At 37.6% G+C, this 17853-nt stretch overlaps 1 protein-coding gene across 4 annotated transcripts in view; it reads right to left on the bottom strand.

Moving 5' to 3' along the window:
- LOC130920156 (caskin-1-like) overlaps positions 1–17853 on the bottom strand; it is a 115609-nt gene that overhangs the window by 80831 nt on the left and 16925 nt on the right. For all 4 annotated transcript variants that reach the window (XM_057843106.1, XM_057843107.1, XM_057843108.1 and 1 more), the window contains exons 2-3: positions 13133–13184; positions 7360–7457 (exon numbers count right to left, since the gene is read on the bottom strand). In XM_057843106.1, coding sequence (XP_057699089.1) covers positions 7360–7457; positions 13133–13184 — 150 coding nt within the window. The remainder of the gene's footprint in view (positions 1–7359; positions 7458–13132; positions 13185–17853) is intronic.

Here is a 17853-nt window from a genome sequence, read left to right as displayed (position 1 = left end):
GGAAGAAGGAAGTGGGCTCACTTTATGTTATGCTTCTAAAAATGTGCAGTATTAATTTTTGTTTTTAAGGGCTACAAAGCAACAAAATAATCAAGATGGACGAGGATATTTTTAAAGGGAACCTTGGACTTTTAGGCTCTGATATGCCATAATTGTTCTCTTTTACTAATATAGGTTATTAGAAACATAAAATATTGCCTATTGATTTAAAAATCTATAATATTTAGTACATGTTTTGACCTACGGAGGGCACCGTGTTTTATGCGTGCAATGGACGCTCGGGTTGATGATGTAGATTGTCACAAACACTGCCGGGTCACTGCAATTCCTTCTACGCGGCGAGACGTCCAACATATGCGCTCATCGGTTAAAAGCGACGAGTACTTACTATTTGTTTTTATTGAGTCTTTTATTACCTTTTCATTGCCTCAAAATACTTTTTGCATGTGTTTCCCTCTCATACTTTTAAGCATTGTGTTTTCTTGTGGTAGATTGTTGATCTGTTGACCACATTAGTCACATACCATATTTAAACCACCCTTAATTGATATTACTACGTTTAAGTATTTTCTTAAGGCATATTTAGTATGTTCTGTCTGTATGCATCTAAACAAAACAAGCTGAACGCACTTGTAGGACGTTTTGCCAGTGTCGCACATTTTGACAAAACACCGTTTTTTTTTCCTCCTCTCGTCTCATCCCGTCTTTCCTGTTCATTTTGCTTTTGCTGCTTGTTTTGTGAAATATCAACAGTGCTGTCATGCTCATTAATGATCCTATCGGGTTCAAATTGAAAGGGTTGAACAGACAACATGTTTATGTCGCTAGAGTTACACTCTGGAAGTCCGCCAGTGTAACTATGTGATGTCACCGCCCTACGGCATCAACAACAATGGCGACCTACTAGTTCAACTGATTATACAAATTGTATAAAAATGAAAACATCAATAGGGGTTTCATATCAAATTATTTTTACTCATAATAATGCTCATCTTTTAAGAAATACAAGTCTTTCGATCTGTTGATCCCTTTAAAATAAAATAACTTGTTTTGCTAGTTGCCACGCGAAGCTAATGCTAAAAAAGCATCATGCAAGATGGATAATGCTGAAGTATGAAAATATTTTACATTTAGACATGCTTTATTGGCTGCCATTGAAGGCACTAGACATTTTGACTAGGAAGGGTAAATGAAAGCTCGATTGGTCACCTAAAAAATGAGTATTCACAGCTAGTCCCCCCAGTATAAATGAATTAGACGTATATTGTTGTCTTTGGATTGGTAGGCAATTAGTTAATATTAAATATCGTATTATATTATTTTACAATGTTTAAACTACAAAAATTGACAAAAATAGGAAAGAAAATCTTAAATAATATTTTATATTTGGTTTCATTTTTTATAAGACACTATGTAACCTATCAGTTTAGGTCGATTTTAGCGAGGCCGATGGACAAAAGGTCAGTGCTGAGTAAGAAACACACAGTAAATGTAACTCGCAGCATTAGCGTAGCATTCGCGTCAGCTTTAGCATAAATTTAAAGCAACACTATGTACTGTAACTTTTCAGTTTTGGTTGATTTTAGCAACGCCGGTGGACAAAAGCGGTAGTTTTTGCCTTAAGGAAGACTGGGTTTTCCATGAGGACCAGCGCACACCCGCACAGTGTCGTAAAATCATCAATCAACAATCAATTTCTCGGTCACCTGCACATGGATTGAACATTTCTGTTACCAACGGCTGTGTGAACGATTAATAAGGTAATGAATCCAGTTGTGGCTAAACAATAGCATATGATGGTTAGCAACCTTGTGGCTTAGTGTGACTAAAACCCCCACCCCACAGTTCGGTTGGGGGTGGGGCTTTGGCGTCACACCAGCAAGTGAAAGTTTATTCTTGAGTATGCTTTTATCCTGGTCTCATCCCTTTTTTTTCCTCCTTGGACAAAAGTTTTTGTCTCTTTTGTTGCTCTGCCATTTTTGTAGAATTCGCGCGAAAGCGTTCGCATCGACTTTCGTCTTTATAATGCATGGGGGATGGGTGAAGTGACGTATGATGTAAAGCACTCAGTACTTTGTATTTTTTTTTTTTGTGTGGCACCCTCCTCAAAGATAATTCGTAGCGGTGAAAGCGATACAGAAACCCCTCAAGATATAAAAGAGGTGTCATTTAACTAGTGAGTCAACATATTCTCACAAATGTTATAAAAATATTTTATAAAGGTTGAAAAGTTACCTAGTTTTGCTTTAAATAAAAAAGATACATTGCAATTCATCGCTTTATTTAACACGTCATTTTCAAAGTATCGGAATTGCCCAAAAAATATCGGCCTTTATATATATGTATATATATATATATATATATATATTAGGGCTGTCAAACGATTAAAAATTTTAATCGAATTAATTACAGCTTAAAAATTAATTAATCGTAATTAATCGCAATTCAAACCATCTATAAAATATGCCATATTTTTCTGTAAATTATATATATATTCTGTAAAATAATTTGTTGGAATGGAAAGATAAGACACAAGATGGATATATACATTTAACATATATAAGGACTGTAGTGGGCATTTCACTCTACAGTCATTTAAATCTGTCTATGCTGTCCTCACTCCGAAGCGTCTACTTTTTCCAAAGCTAGACAGCTAGTGAACGACGCCTTAATAATCAGACTTCTTCCTTTTTCATCTGATTTATTAATAAAATGGCCTCAAACCATTGTCCTCTTTAGACTGTAGTAAAACTACATACATACGTATGTACGTACGTTGGCTTAAAGTAGGGCTATCAAATTTATTGCGTTAACGGCGGTAATTATTTTTTCTTAATTAATCACGTTAAAAAATTAACGCATGCGCTGGACGACCCACTCACCCATTGCCGCGTTCAATCTATAAAGGCGCCGTTTTACCAATATATAGAGAGCTAAACGCAGCGTATAATGAGTAGAGAGAATTTTGACAGCCTTTGGAGCCTTTTTTTATTTGACTAAAGCCTTACAGCCCCTCTCTCAGCAATTACAATTAACATGGGAGGCAATATGGGGAAGAAAGGTAGTAGTTGATCATGTTCTTAACACCCTATGTTCTTTCCCAACGCAGAGAAGATATATCAATTGGTGCCCCTACGCACAGTCATGGTTGCACTTCCCATCATGCATTTGGGTTGAATGGCTGCAGTATCATTTACTGAAAGCTCAACAAATACACTAGATGGCAATATTTAGTCACAATATACAAAGTCACATTTATCCTTTAAGAATTACAAGTCTTTCTATCCGTAGATCCCTCCCACAGAAAGAATGTTAATAATGTAAATGCCCTCTTGAGGATTTATTGTCATAATAAACAAATACAGTACTTATGTACTGTATGTTGAATGTATATATTCGTCCGAGTTTTATTCTTTTTTTTTCTTAATGCATTGCCAAAATGTATATGATCGGGAAAAATTATCGGGAACGATTGGAATTGAATCGGGAGCAAAAAAAAAAAAGCAATCGGATCGGAAAATATCGGGATCGGCAGAGACTCAAACTAAAACGATCGGGATCAAATCGGGAGCAAAAAAACATAATCGGAACAACCCTAATAATTTTATAAAATGCTACTTTATTTATTTATCAGTAATTAATTCATTCATTCTCTTAATAAATTGCCGAGGTATCGGATCTGTACTTAGTATCGGCAAATCCTCATATTGAGTTTCTGATGACACAAACCTCAGCCATACGGGCAACCGAAGGCCCCAAGGTCGAATTTTGGACCCCTGACTCAATAATGCGTCAAAAAGCATAGGCTCGTCCCCAGCGGCTGAAATTGGTTCTATAAATCTATAAATACGACACATACGTGCACAAAGCCTCCTAGATCACTTCAGGAAAGCAACAGAGAAATAATTGATGGCTCCCTCGCAACATCCTCTGTGGTGAACTGCTCCAGGAGGTGCGACTCAATCGGGGAGGGGGCAGCAGCGTCATTCGAGTCCATTTCGAGACACTCTGTCCATGACAGAGTTGGGACGAGCCAGTCCTCCATCCTGGAGGATTTACATCTCCCATCTGCCTGGAGACTTCTGTCTCGTACCACTCTGCCAGACTGGGATGGATGGAGATCTTAGAAGAGGGTGCAGGCAAGAGGGGGGTGGGCTGCTCTGCTTCCTCTTGGCTCTCGCACTCACTTCTGCTCTCTGTTTGCTGTGCATACAAATCTGTCGCTTTGCACAAATATTATTTCTGTTCTCAGCAAGCTCACCTTTTGATTACATAACAAGGGCTTTTTTTTCTATTTATTGCCACAAGTCATTTTCACAAACATCACCTACAAAAGACCTTTCGAGGACGGGTAGTGAAAAGGATTTTAATCCAGTTGAAAAAATATAGTAAGACTTTATACGACAGTAGCGTCATAAGACTCATAAAAGACTCATAATTATGGAGGTAAATGACAAAATTTTCCAGATGACACTTAGGCTAGGTTCATACCGCAGGTCTTAATGCACAATTCGATTTTTTTCGTGTTTTTCCAATTCGAGTGAGGCATAAAAGTGGACTAGTGCTGCAACGATTAATCAATTAACTCGAGTAATTCGATATGTAAAATGATTTGAATTAAATTTTGCCACCTCAAGTATTCGTACAACTAAAGTGGTGTTGTAATGGTTTGTTTTGAAAGTGTTTGCATTTAGTTTTATTGATTTAGGGGGATACAGTGCCCACTAGTGGCAGCAGTGAATATGATATAACTCATTTCACATTGCTGAATCCAGCTGCTCCCTATTAAGACCAACATAAGCTAGGTTTTTTGTTTGCGCTAATGTTTTATTAATGCATTCATAATTTAGTTTATAGCTATATGTGATCGAATCATTTGTGAAGAGCATTGTAAAAAAAACAAAAACAAAAAAAAAACCTTAGCATTTTATAGCATTTAAGCTAGCGGACTTTTGGTATGTAAGTAAGCCATTTTTTAATTTCTTCTAAATCCTAATTTTTTATTTATTTTTCTAATACTGTTTGAGGCTCAGCTCAGGTTTTTAATTTTTTTTATGTTCCTTATCCGATTACTTGATTATTCAAACTAACTAGTTCATTGATTAATTGACTAGTAAAATAATCGATAACTGCAGCCCTAGAGTGGACCATTTCACATCCGATCTAGGTCACTTTTGCATGTGGTTAAAATCCGATCTGGGCCACATTTTTACAGAATGTGGCAGCGGTCCAAACTGTCAAGCTTCCCCAATCGGAATTCACGCAGCAATTACGTCAGCAAAGAGCAAGAGGCACGGAGGACGGCAGCGATAGAGCAGTACATTAGTGTTAGCGCCTAGCTTGAACTCGAATTTTAGGGAAGAGGCAGGCTTGACAACAGCCATTAAAAAAATAAATAAATGGGGGTGGGGGGTAAGCCCTGAGAATGCTCAGTTTTCTTTCTGTGCGCCAAATGAGCAGTACTGTATTTTGATGTTGCTTATACGGCTGAGAGTCACAGTGCGCGCATGCGTTCTATCAATCCATATAAACTTTGAATATGAGACTAAATGGGGATTATTTATGTCTGCTATTTGTGTCCTCTTTTTGGAAATCAAAATATGATCGCCCTAGAATGACATAGAGCCAGCATGCGTAATCATTTGTTTTGATGCTAGTGCACATGCGAACTAGATTTACTGGCTCAATGGAAAAAGGCAGTCTGAACGGGCACGCCGAAAAAACTGATATGAAGAAAAATCGGATTTGTGCATTAAGACCTGCGCCATGAACCTAGCCTAATGACTTCTGTCATAAGCATTCATTAATCCTCATGACAGAGCCATGTCTTAATTATGACGGTTTAATTACAGTCTTATGACGCTACTGTCAAATAAACAGCAGGGCCGAGAACGAAAAGTGATATTTGCCATGTGGCAAAATGTATTTTGGCACGTGGCATTTTTTGGGGGGTATGTGGCAAAATGGATTTTGGCATGTGGCATTTTTTTGGCATGTGGTATTTTTTTGGTATGTGGCAAAATTGATTTTGGCATGTGTCTGGTATGTGGCATGTTTTTTTTTTTTTTTGTATATGGCGTTTTTGCAGGCCATGCACGTCCATGCCATTGACGGCTATGAACGTCCAAATTTTCCATTAATTTTAAATGGCAGAAAAACGTGTGGATTTTTGACCATACACATACCATTCTAGTGCATTGACATGCAACTAGCACCAAAGTCAGGTTCTGCCATTGACGGCTGTGAACGTCCAAATTTTCCATTCCTTTTCAATGGGAGAAAAACGGTTGGTTGTGATTTTTGACCATACATTTTACATTACAGCGCATTGACATTCAACTGGCACCAAAGTCAGGCTATGCCATTGACGGCTATGAACGTCCAAATTTTCCATTCAATCTGAATGACAGAAGAATGTGTGGTTGTGATTTTTGACCATACACTTTACATTACAGCGCATTGACATTCAACTGGCACCCAAGTCAGGCTATGCCAGTGGCATATGGCCATATAGTGGCCATATGAACGTCCAACTTATCCATTCATTTTGACTGGCAGAAAAACGTTTTAAAATGAATGGAAAATTTGGACGTGCGCAGCCGTCAATGGCATGGACGTGCAAAATTCCACACTTTTTTATATTTATATTGTTTATATTTAGTCAGATTAAGATATTATTGTCATAAACTATTGTCATAAAAAAAATTGTAGTACTGAAAATTGCAGTTTTTTTTGTTGTTTTTGTACTCTAGTTCAATTCTATTTTTTGTCTTGTAAAATTATAATTAAAATATTAAAATATCTTGCAATGTAACATCATAAACTTTAGACTGTTTGCTTTTATTTCATAAAACTGGAAAAAAAAAACAACTGTATGTAATCCTGTTATATGATGTCTTAATTAAAACGGGGGGAAAAAATCATTTTCCCTGTCCTATTACAACTTTTTCCCAATTATCATTACAAATATTTCCCCTCAGCATAACAAACGTATTCTAATAAAATCAAAACTTAGGTCTTTCAGGTGTAGGACTTAAAATTGACAACATTGCAACATATTTCTGCTTTCGTTTTTGGTTTATCTGCCTTATTATCACAACAAATGCAATTTCTCACACCTATAAATTTTCTAGTGTGTATTGTAGGTGATTGTTGCAGCCCCTTAACTCATTAGCTACCATTGACGGTCCTAGACGTCCAACCCATGTCAACATGGATTGGATGTCTAGTGCCTTCAATAGTACTGAAAGATGAGCATCCACAGCGTGTCCGCCCATTTCAAATGAACTGGACATCTATCGTTGTCAATGGCAGGCAATGATTTGAGACGCAATATGCAAATGTAATTTTTTAAATTACCTTTATTGTCTTTAATGTCCACTGCTGCCTGAGCCTCCAGCAGCAACGCGATCATCTCCTTGTTGCCACTCAGAGCGGCGTGATGCAGAGGCGACAACCTACGCACATACAAACACCAGGTGAGAATACGTTAACACACACATGCGTAAATTCAGAGCATAACTTGAAACCGAGATAATCTTTGGCGTAAAACAGCTCCACCCCTCGGCTCAGTGCGAGAGAGACGAGGGGGTGCAAATGACCTACTTCCATTAATAAGCAATCGCTCTGCCCTAGAGCCAACCGTACACACACAGTGCCAACGTGTGTACGTGTGTGTGAGCATCTAATGGATCCCCTGTGAATATAGAGCCCGATCGACCAATCGACAGTCATTAAAACAAACGGTCGGGGCCGATGATGTGGTTCCAATCAACGTGTTTAAAAAAAAAAAAAAAAAGTATGAGGCCAAATGGAACACTATGACAAACCAAGCATGTGCACACATAAAGATGAACCAATCACAAAGTCTAAAAATAGCCCAAAATTGAGAATTGGGCATTGTAGCGAACGCTGATAGACTGACAAAATTAAACTTGTTTAAGCAAGTGGGTATCAAGGACACACTATAATTGCTCGTTTTCCATATTAGTAGTTAAAGGGAGGCGATAACCGATTTTTGGAGCCGATATTCATTGGCGGTAACAGAGTAAAAGTTGGCGTAAAAGAAATAATAATAATGCAAGGGCGTAGGTTTCGTCTCAACATTGGTACGGACGATATAACAGCGAAACCTGCATGTACACTTTTTGTTCAGGATGGGACATTAATAAGACCGAACAGATTGGGTGAACGGGGGTCAGGGCTACATTTCTTATGAATAATGAATATGAATATGAACCTAATTACCCTAATTTTCGTACTATAAGGCGCACCTGACTATAAGCCGCCACCCACCAAATTTGGCATGGAAACGGCATTTGTTCATCGATAAGCCGCAATGGACTATAAGACGCAGCAGTCCTGTATTATGTATTATTGTTATGTATGTATTATGGGATACTTACACAAAAAAATATATTAACTGGTAAAACTTTATTTGACAACGGCATCATACGACTGTTATAAGACCAAATTAACCACCATGAAGCTTTGAACCAATTGGCTTCATTGCTTGGCCTTCACTGCTCCCTTGGGTGAGACAGTCAACCTCTACTGCCACCTGTTGTCAAAACTGTTGTTGTCCAACATGCCTCCATGCATGCATTGCAGTGCTACATATGTAAACAACAATCAAAATTCATGTTTTTTGGTAATTATTTCTTCAGTTACTGTTCCAGTTCAGAGGTTGCGCTAGACTTTTTTGTTGTCTGTTATTTTGACTGACAGGGTCATAAAAATCCGGTCATAATCTATTTTTACCCGTCACTTAAATTTTTAAAATGATGATAATGACATTGTGGTGACCCTTTGTTTGGCATAATTCACCTTCCGTACTTGTTTGTCCATTTGGCCGAGCGCGGTACCGGCTACGACAGTCACGTGACAGAGACACTTAAGAGCCGCGCGCGGTCCCCTTACTATCCACTCGCTCTCGCTATATGACTGGCCGAAGAGTCGAAATGCTCTCCTGTGAAATGCCTGTTTAAAAATGTTCCCGTTGTTACTTCTTGCGTTCGCTTATAAGTGCCCATTTAAAAAGGAAAAGCGATGGAGGATACTACACACAGAGCGTATTATTAACAAATGTTAGAGTTGTATATTCATATAGCGAGAATAAGGAACGTCACTGTCAAGCGCAGGCCCCCGCGAGTGCATAGTGAGGGGTCTAGGATAGTGCGCCTACAGCTAACAAGACTCTTAACATTACATACCGCTTCAACAAATACAATAGTATTTAGTTTTCATTCATTTTAAATTAATATTCTGTCCGAACAAGCTTAACAGAGAAACCACACCGTGCCATCACACATCAAGCAGATGAAAATGTAACTTTTTCTCAGCAGGGACAAAAACAGCTGATTGTGGCCCCAGTAGTTAGTTAGCCTACCATATGTAGCATATTGAACAATGAAATTAACAGTTCACCTGCTGTGGCCTGAACGTAGTCTCACACTTTCCTCCTGGTGCGCATGGACTTGAATTGCGTGCCCGCTTGTGCAGTCCCTGTTTTTTCACCTCTTTTATCAACACCATCGTCGTTTTGGGGCTTTTTGAAGAAACTTCGGACACTCAGTTGCCTTGACATTTTTCAGAGTAAGGCCAACGACGTCATGCATCAAGAGAGACAATAGCTAATTAATATGCCCACTCGCTACCCTGTGGTCTGGGGTGTGAATTGCAACCGGTCAAAATGATGGATGGACTTCAGTTTTTTCCGTCACCGTTTTTAAAAATCGGTCAACGACGGAAAATATTCGGTTAACGCGACCCCTGTTCCAGTTGTTTCATTAATTGGTAGTTATGGTATTTGGTACCCACTTTTTGGACAGTGGCACCATAAGACTGTCATAATTATGATATGACACTGTCATGAGCATTAATGAATGCTTATAACAGATGTAATTTAGTGTCATCCGGCAAATGATCTCACTTTTGAATGGATGTAAAAGATCTGAGCTGGACATAAATGGAGTTAGTGACATAATTTGCCGGATGACACTTCATGACATCTGTTATAAGCATTTAGATAGATAGATAGATAGATAGATAGATAGATAGATAGATAGATAGATAGATAGATAGATAGATAGATAGATAGATAGATAGATAGATAGATAGATAGATAGATAGATAGATAGATAGATAGATAGATAGATAGATAGATAGATAGATAGATAGATAGATAGATAGAAAATAATTATGAGATTAGATCATCTCATAATTATGGCAGTCTTATGACGCTACTGTCAAATAAAGCGTTACCTATTCACCCAAATAAATCAACAAATAAGCCGCACTGGACTATAAACCACATGATTCCAAATGAGGGAAAAAAGTAGCGGCTTATAGTCCAAAAATTACGGTAATTGATATGCTAAATCAGGGATGTTTTTACGTCGACCAGTTGATCGTAACACTAGTGTGGGTAGCTCGTGGCATTCCCCCCCCCCGTCCAAAAAAATAAATACCATAATTTTCGCACAGTAAGTCGCACCTGACTATAAGCCGACACCCACCAAATCTGACACGAAAACGACATTTGTTCATAAATTAGCCGCACTGAACTAAAAGCCGCAGTGGTCCTCACTGTATTATGGGATATTTACACCAAAACATATTAACCGGTAAAACTTTATTTGTCAGCGGCATCATATGACTGTCATAAGACCAAATGAACCACCGTGAAGCTTTGAACCAATTGGCTGCAAAGCTTCATTGCTTCAAGAAGCTTCATTTGACCCTCATTGCTCCCTTGGGGTAGAAAGTCAACCTCTGCTGCCACCTGCTGTCAACACTATTGTTGTCCAACCTGCCTCCTAGCATGCATTGCAGTGCTACAGATGTAAATCTAGGGCTGTCAAAATTAACGCGTTAACGGGCGGTAATTCTTTTTTTAAATTAATCACCTTAAAATATTTGACGCAAATAACGCACACGCACATTAAAATGACAGTGTATGTACAGTAAATGTACAGTGTAATGTCCACCTGTTAATTGTTTTTTTTTTTGTGTTTGGCGCCCTCTGCTGGCGCTTGGGTCCAACTGATTTTATGGGTTAGTACCATGAGTGAGTATGGTGTAATTATTGACATCAACAATGGCGAGCTACTCGGTTATTTTTTTGACTGAAAATTTTACATATTTTAATAAAACGAAAACATTAAGAGGGGTTTTGATATAAAATTTCTATAACTTGTACTAACATTTATCTTTTAAGAACTAAAAGTCTTTCTATCCATGGATCGCTTTAAGAGAATCTTGATAATGTTAATGCCATCTTGTTGATTTATTGTTGTAAGAAACAAATACAGTACTTATGTACAGTATGTTGAATGTAGATATCCGTCTTGTGTCTTATCTTTCCATTCCAACAATAATTTACAGAAAAATATGGCATATTTTATAGATGGTTTGAATTGCGATGAATTACGATTAATTAATTTTTAAGCTGTGATCAACTCGATTAAAAATTTTAATCGTTTGACAACCCTAGTAAATACCAATCAAAATTCACATTCTTTGCTAATTATTTCTTCAGTTACTGTTCCAGTTGTTTCATTAATAGCTAGTTATGATATTTGATAGCACTTTATTAGACAGTGGTGTCACAATACCCATTAGACAATCATTATTATGACATGAGACTGTTATGAGCATTAATGAATGCTTATAACTGATATCATTTAGTGTTATCCAGCAAGTTATCTCACTTTTAAATGGATGTAAAAGATCCGAGCTGGACATACATGGAGTTAGTGACATAATTTGCCAGATGACCCCTAATGACATCAGTCATAAGTAGAGATGTCCCGATCGATCGGGTCCGATCACGTCATTTTCAAATTATTGGAATCGGCAAAATATTATCGGCCATGCCTTTTTTTAATATATATATTTTTTAATCAAATCGTTTTCTAATTGTATTTGACGTTACAGACATAATATGTTTTTCTTAACATCTCATGTTATTTGCCAACGCAGAGAAGATATATGAATTGGTAGCACTACGCACAGTCATGGTTCCACTTCCCATCATGCATTTGGCCATGGCTACAGTATCATTTACTGAAAGCTCAACAAATACACTAGATGACAATATTTAGTCACAATATACAAAGTCACAAGTCTTTCTATCCGTGGATCCCTCACTCAGAAAGAATGTTAATAATGTAAATGCCATCTTGAGGATTTATTGTCATAATAAATGAATACAGTACCTACTGTATGTACTGTATGTTGAATGTATATATTTGTCCGAGTTTTATTCATTTTTTTCTTAATGCATTGCCAAAATGTATATGATCAGGAAAAATTATGGGAATGATTGAAATTGAATCGGGAGCAAAAAAAAAACAGTCGGATCGGGAAATATCGGGATCGGCAGATACTCAAACTAAAACGATCAGGATCGGATCGGGAGCAAAAAAACATGATCGGAACAACCCTATTAATGTTAATGCCATGTTGTTGATTTATTGTCTTAATAAACAAATACAGTAATTATGTACAGTATGTTGAATGTATATATCCGTCTTGTGTCTTATCTTTCCATTCCAACAATAATTTACAGATAAATATGGCATATTTTATAGATGGTTTGAATTGCGATTAATTACGATTCATTAATTTTTAAGCTGTGGTTAACTCGATTAAAAATTTTAATCGTTTGACAGTCCTAGTAATAATGTGAAATTTGTCACATAAAAATGCTTCAATTAACAAATATTTCTTTTTTCCTTTCAAGTAACAATGTGAAATTTAACTTGATATACTGAATTTTTGCTTATCATCTTATAAAAGTTAAATGTAATGTCATGTACTATCTGTAGGTAGCTTGCACTAATGTTCAGTGGAGGAATGGGCAGTTTGCAGAACAGGCAAAAAAGGGATTGTGTCTCATTTTTTTCACTGATGTAATGGGTTTTAAAGGCCTAGAGGTGTCTGAGTATGCATTATTGAGGATGAGTGCTAAAAGCGGTTTGATATGTAGGCAGTCCAGGAAACTTTAGCATTTATCACAGAGACAAAATGCAATTGGAGTAGAGATATAAATTTGCTCGGTCAACTAAAATCTATGAATAACATGTTTTTTTCATTACACGATTGCAAAAGTTGCTTCTTAAGTTCTTACCCATCTGCATCCTGGATGTTGACGTTCACCCGCTTGGCTGCTCCAAGGAGCTCTGCAACACAAACAGGCTTATTATAGAAAGAGTCTCTATTTAAACCCGTGAAAAAAAGACAAGTATTAATGTGTGGTCTGCTTTACATATTCATTTATTCCCCGCAGGTTTGCAGCACGCTGCACCACAATTACGCCCTTTGAGCGATGCAAAACGCAATAGTGGTCCCTCCAGAGAGCGGGTGAGCTGAGGGCAACCGACCAATTGTCATGCTGAGGCTGTCATGAAGCCGACAATAGTATGTGGTGTTCATGTTTTTTTCCAGGGCTAATAATTGACCACTAATAATTGGCAGTATATATTCAAAATATACTGTTAAAAGACTGTTAAAATTCAAGGTAAAATACTGCCAGTTGTGCAGTGTTGTTTTCGTCAACGATGACGATAAAGAAAATATTTCATCAACCGAGGGCGTAGGTTTGGTCTCAACATTGGTAGGGACGCTATAAAGGAAATTGTGGTTGTGTTTTCGTTAGGGCATTCAAAATTATCGCATTAACGGGCGGTAATTAATCTTTTAAATTAATCACGTTAAAATATTTGACACAATTAACACACATGCTCCGCTCAAACAGATTAAAATGACAGCACAGTGTAATGTCCGCTTGTTACTTGTTTTTGGGTGTTTGGCGCCCTCTGCTGGCGCTTGGGTCCAACTGATATTATGGGTTAGTACCATGAGTGAGCATGGTGTAATTATTGACATCAACAATGGCGAGCTACTAGTTTATTTTCGGATTGAAAATTTTACAAATAAATAAATAAATATGTTCTATTTTTAATTGTTTCAGTGTCCCAAACATGTATTTATACGTGTTTTACGGGGTTTTTTTCAAAAGAGACATCTCTGGGTTCTGATTCAATTTAGCTCTAAAGCACAAAGCTGAAAATCCATTTAAAGCAATAAAATGGCTGGGGCGCCGGCGGAAGACGACCGGATGGACGACCGAGCAGAACAACCGGTAGGACGCCCGGGATGCCAGGCGCTGGACGACCGAGCAGAACCACTGGGACCACCAGTGCAGCGGACGATGCCTTTGAGTCCGTGCTGCTCGCAAGCAGAGCCCGCAGAGACTCCCAAAAAAATTCATCTTTATGAGACATGCGGTGATGAAGGAAAAGTTTTACCGGCTGTCGCAGCCGGAACAGCGTCATCTTTCAGTTAGTTATGTGTAAATAAAATGCTACTTTGCTATCAAAAGCTCTATTTGTCTTGTTGTTTAGCTTATTTTGTAAAAGGAAAACATTATTCAGATGTTTGGGATGTAACTAAAGCAAAAAATAGCTGTGTTAAAGTCAAAGTTATGTTTGAAATATATGCTTTCACAAAAAGCTCAATTTCTCTGTTTTTTCATCAGAAAATGGAAAATTACTCAAACTAAGCTATTTTCTAATGCTGATTTCTAAAGAATGGAAAAACATATTAACTTACTTTTTTCCTGCTGAAAGAAGGGAGTCTAATCTTTTGGTGGGTTCCATGTTTATATAGCAATAGAACAGAATTTTCTGTGGGCCTTGCAAAATCAGTCAAAATCCAGTAAAACCGCCGGGAGCGAAGGGTCTTGCTCCGGTGAAAATGGCTGGGAGTGAATGAGTTAGTGGCTATATTTTGAGTTATTTTGAGGGGAAAATAAATTAACTCTATTATATAATCTGCACACAGACTCCTTTTCCTTATATCAAAGTGACATTTTGTCAGTGTTGTCCCATGAAAAGATATGCTTAAATATCTGCAGAAATGCAAGGGGTGTACTCACTTTTGTGATACACTGTATGTTCACAATGCGTGGCATTTTCAGATTGTACGTGGAATACGTCAGCTTGCATCATAGCAGTGTTTGGGTCATGTCACTCATTTGAGATGTGCTGCGCCTCTCCCTCACTATCCTCACCGGAGTTTAGGATGTGTTTCAAGCTAGCCTCACTCCAACTTGCTTGTTTAGAAACACATTGTAGGATTTCTTTTCTTATCTTGGCAAGAGAGAATATGCAATGTTGCTTTAGCCTTTATTGGTCTGTGCCGAGTGATCATCACACACTAAATGTAACTCGCCACGTTAGCATAGCATTCATGTTAGCATTAGCATCAACTTTAGCGTGGCGAGCATCTTCTTAAACGCTCGGACAACATTAACAACAAAATGAATTGGACTTCTAGCGCCGTCAATGGCAGCCAGTGGGCTAACGTAGACGCTATTCTAATGGAAGATTTTGGCAGTAACTTGTTGGTTCCTTTTTTTTTTTCTAAATGGTGACACCTTATTAAAACGATACATAGATTCTTGACCTTTTGGGCTATGAAGTATCGCGATATATCCCCTTTTTCATGTACTGTCACTATGGGGCGCCGTTTGTATGTTAAAATCCAGAACTAAATATTTAATTTAAATACTAGATTTATATACTATATCCTAAATGCAAAGTCTGGAAACGGTTGGAACTAGATATTTAGCTTAATAAGCAAATTCACATGACTGGAGACCGGATGTAACAAAATAAAAGCTGGAGCACACAAAATACTGTTTAAATAGTTTCTCCTAAATATGAATTTTACCTATATATTGTTATCATCACAATGACTCATATCCAAGAGCAGACTGCCACCGTTGAGTAGGTTTTATTCATTTTCAAGCAACGTAAACAGACAATCTGAGCTGCTCCGCCAGCTTTTATTTTGTTACTTCCGGTCTCCAGTCATGTGAATTTGCATATTAAAGAAAATATTTAGTTCCTGATTTAACATTTAGGATATAGGATATAAATTTAAGATTTGAATCAAATATTTAGTTCTGGATTTAAACATTGAGGTCCAAAACTTCTTATTTAAAAAAAAATATTTAAGTTGCTAAATAATGTTGTAAATGTGAAAAAAAAAAGTGACTCTAAAAATTTCACACCATTTTAAACACTGTGTGGCGCTAAATGTGAGAAAATGTTGTCGGAATTTTCAGCATGTGCTGCTTTACAAACGGTGCCCCATACTGTCACACCCCTATTTTAAAGCCAATCTGAAATGTTTACAAACAGGAAAACAAACACTTGATTAAATTCAGTTTATCCTTATATCAAGGATAAAAAAACAACAATGTTTATTTATTTATTTTTTTATGAGCGGTGGGCGTGAGTGTGGCAGATGTGCGTTTATCCTTTCAAAAAAGCGCAGTGTGAGTTCGTGAGGTTTTTGGGATATTTTAATACTCCATATATATTTCTAATGTTTGGGGGTGCATGTATGCGACGTGTATAAGTGTGCGTGTGGCGATAACCTTGATCTTTCAAAGCACGAAAGAAGGCTGAAGACACCAAACCGTAGAAGGGTTGCACACGCACATTCACGCACACACGCAGTGCTTGTTTGGTTCCCTGCCTCTACTTTTTTTTTTTTTTTTTTGTCAAACCCTCCTAATCCACGCACCAGGCCCTAATCTGTGGCTGTTGTGTAATCTGGGCAAAAGCTTTTCCCCTTCTCTCCGCATCCCTATCTGCACTTCATCCCTTCATCCTGCTCTCACACTCTAATTTTCCCTGTAATTTGCTAAAGAGTGGCAGCTGATTGGTGGTCGTGCAGCTCTGTTTACACTCCGCAGCTGACAAGCATGTGTGTGTTTTCGCTCCACCCGCTCCCGTTGCTCTTGGATTAAAAATATAAAAAAAGAGAGAGAGTGAGAATGAGAGAAAGAGAGAGATGTCCCTTCCCCCCACTAGATGACAGATGAATCAATGAGTGCAGATATCTGTGTCAGCATCAGACAGTCAGTTAGTCACATGAACCCCAGCAGCCGACGGCGTCCACCATCATCATCTTTTTCTCAATAGGGCATTGCAGTTCAACGTCACATACTGTATACGGCAGGAGGGCAAAAAGAATGACCTGTGCTGTCGTATTTGTTGCATTTAATTATCTTCCTCCAAAACTTGATGCATAAATTAATATATTGATCTGAAAAAAGAAATGGTAAATAACAAGAGAAATACAGTAAACATTACAGTTAGAGATGTCCCGATCGATCGTCCGATCACGTCATTTTCAAAGTATCGGAATCGGCAAAAAAACTATCGGCCATGCCTTTTTTTAATATACAGTATATATATATATTTTTTTTAAATTAAATCGTTTTCTAATTGTATTTAACGTTACAGACATAATATGTTACACTCATCCAGAGTCTTTAGTTTAGGCTTAAGGTAGGGTTATCAAATTTATCCCGATAACGGCGGTAATTAATTTTTTAAAAAATGTATCACGTTAAAATATTTAAAGCAATTAATGCATGCGCTGCACGACCCACTCACGCATTGTCGCGCTCAATCTGTAATGGCGCCATTTTACCTATATAGAGAGATAAGAGGCAGCGTAAAATGAGTAGAGTGAATTTTGGCAGCCTTTGGAGCCTTTTTTTAATTGGCTAAAGCCTTACAAACCCTCTCCCTATGATTAGAAATATCATGGGAAGCAATGTGGGGAAGCAAGGTCGCAATTGATCTTTTTCTTAACACCTTATGTTATTTCCCAACGGAGAAGATATATCAATTGGTAGCACTACGCACAGTCATGGTTCCACTTCCCATCATGCATTTGGGCATGGCTACAGTATCATTTACTGAAAGCTCAACAAATAAACTAGATGGCAATATTTAGTCACAATATACAAAGTCACAAGACTTTCTA

Source organism: Corythoichthys intestinalis, chromosome 8, assembly GCF_030265065.1.
Source record: "Corythoichthys intestinalis isolate RoL2023-P3 chromosome 8, ASM3026506v1, whole genome shotgun sequence".
Lineage (NCBI taxonomy): Eukaryota > Metazoa > Chordata > Actinopteri > Syngnathiformes > Syngnathidae > Corythoichthys > Corythoichthys intestinalis.
This window is presented reverse-complemented; position numbering and strand designations above follow the sequence as displayed.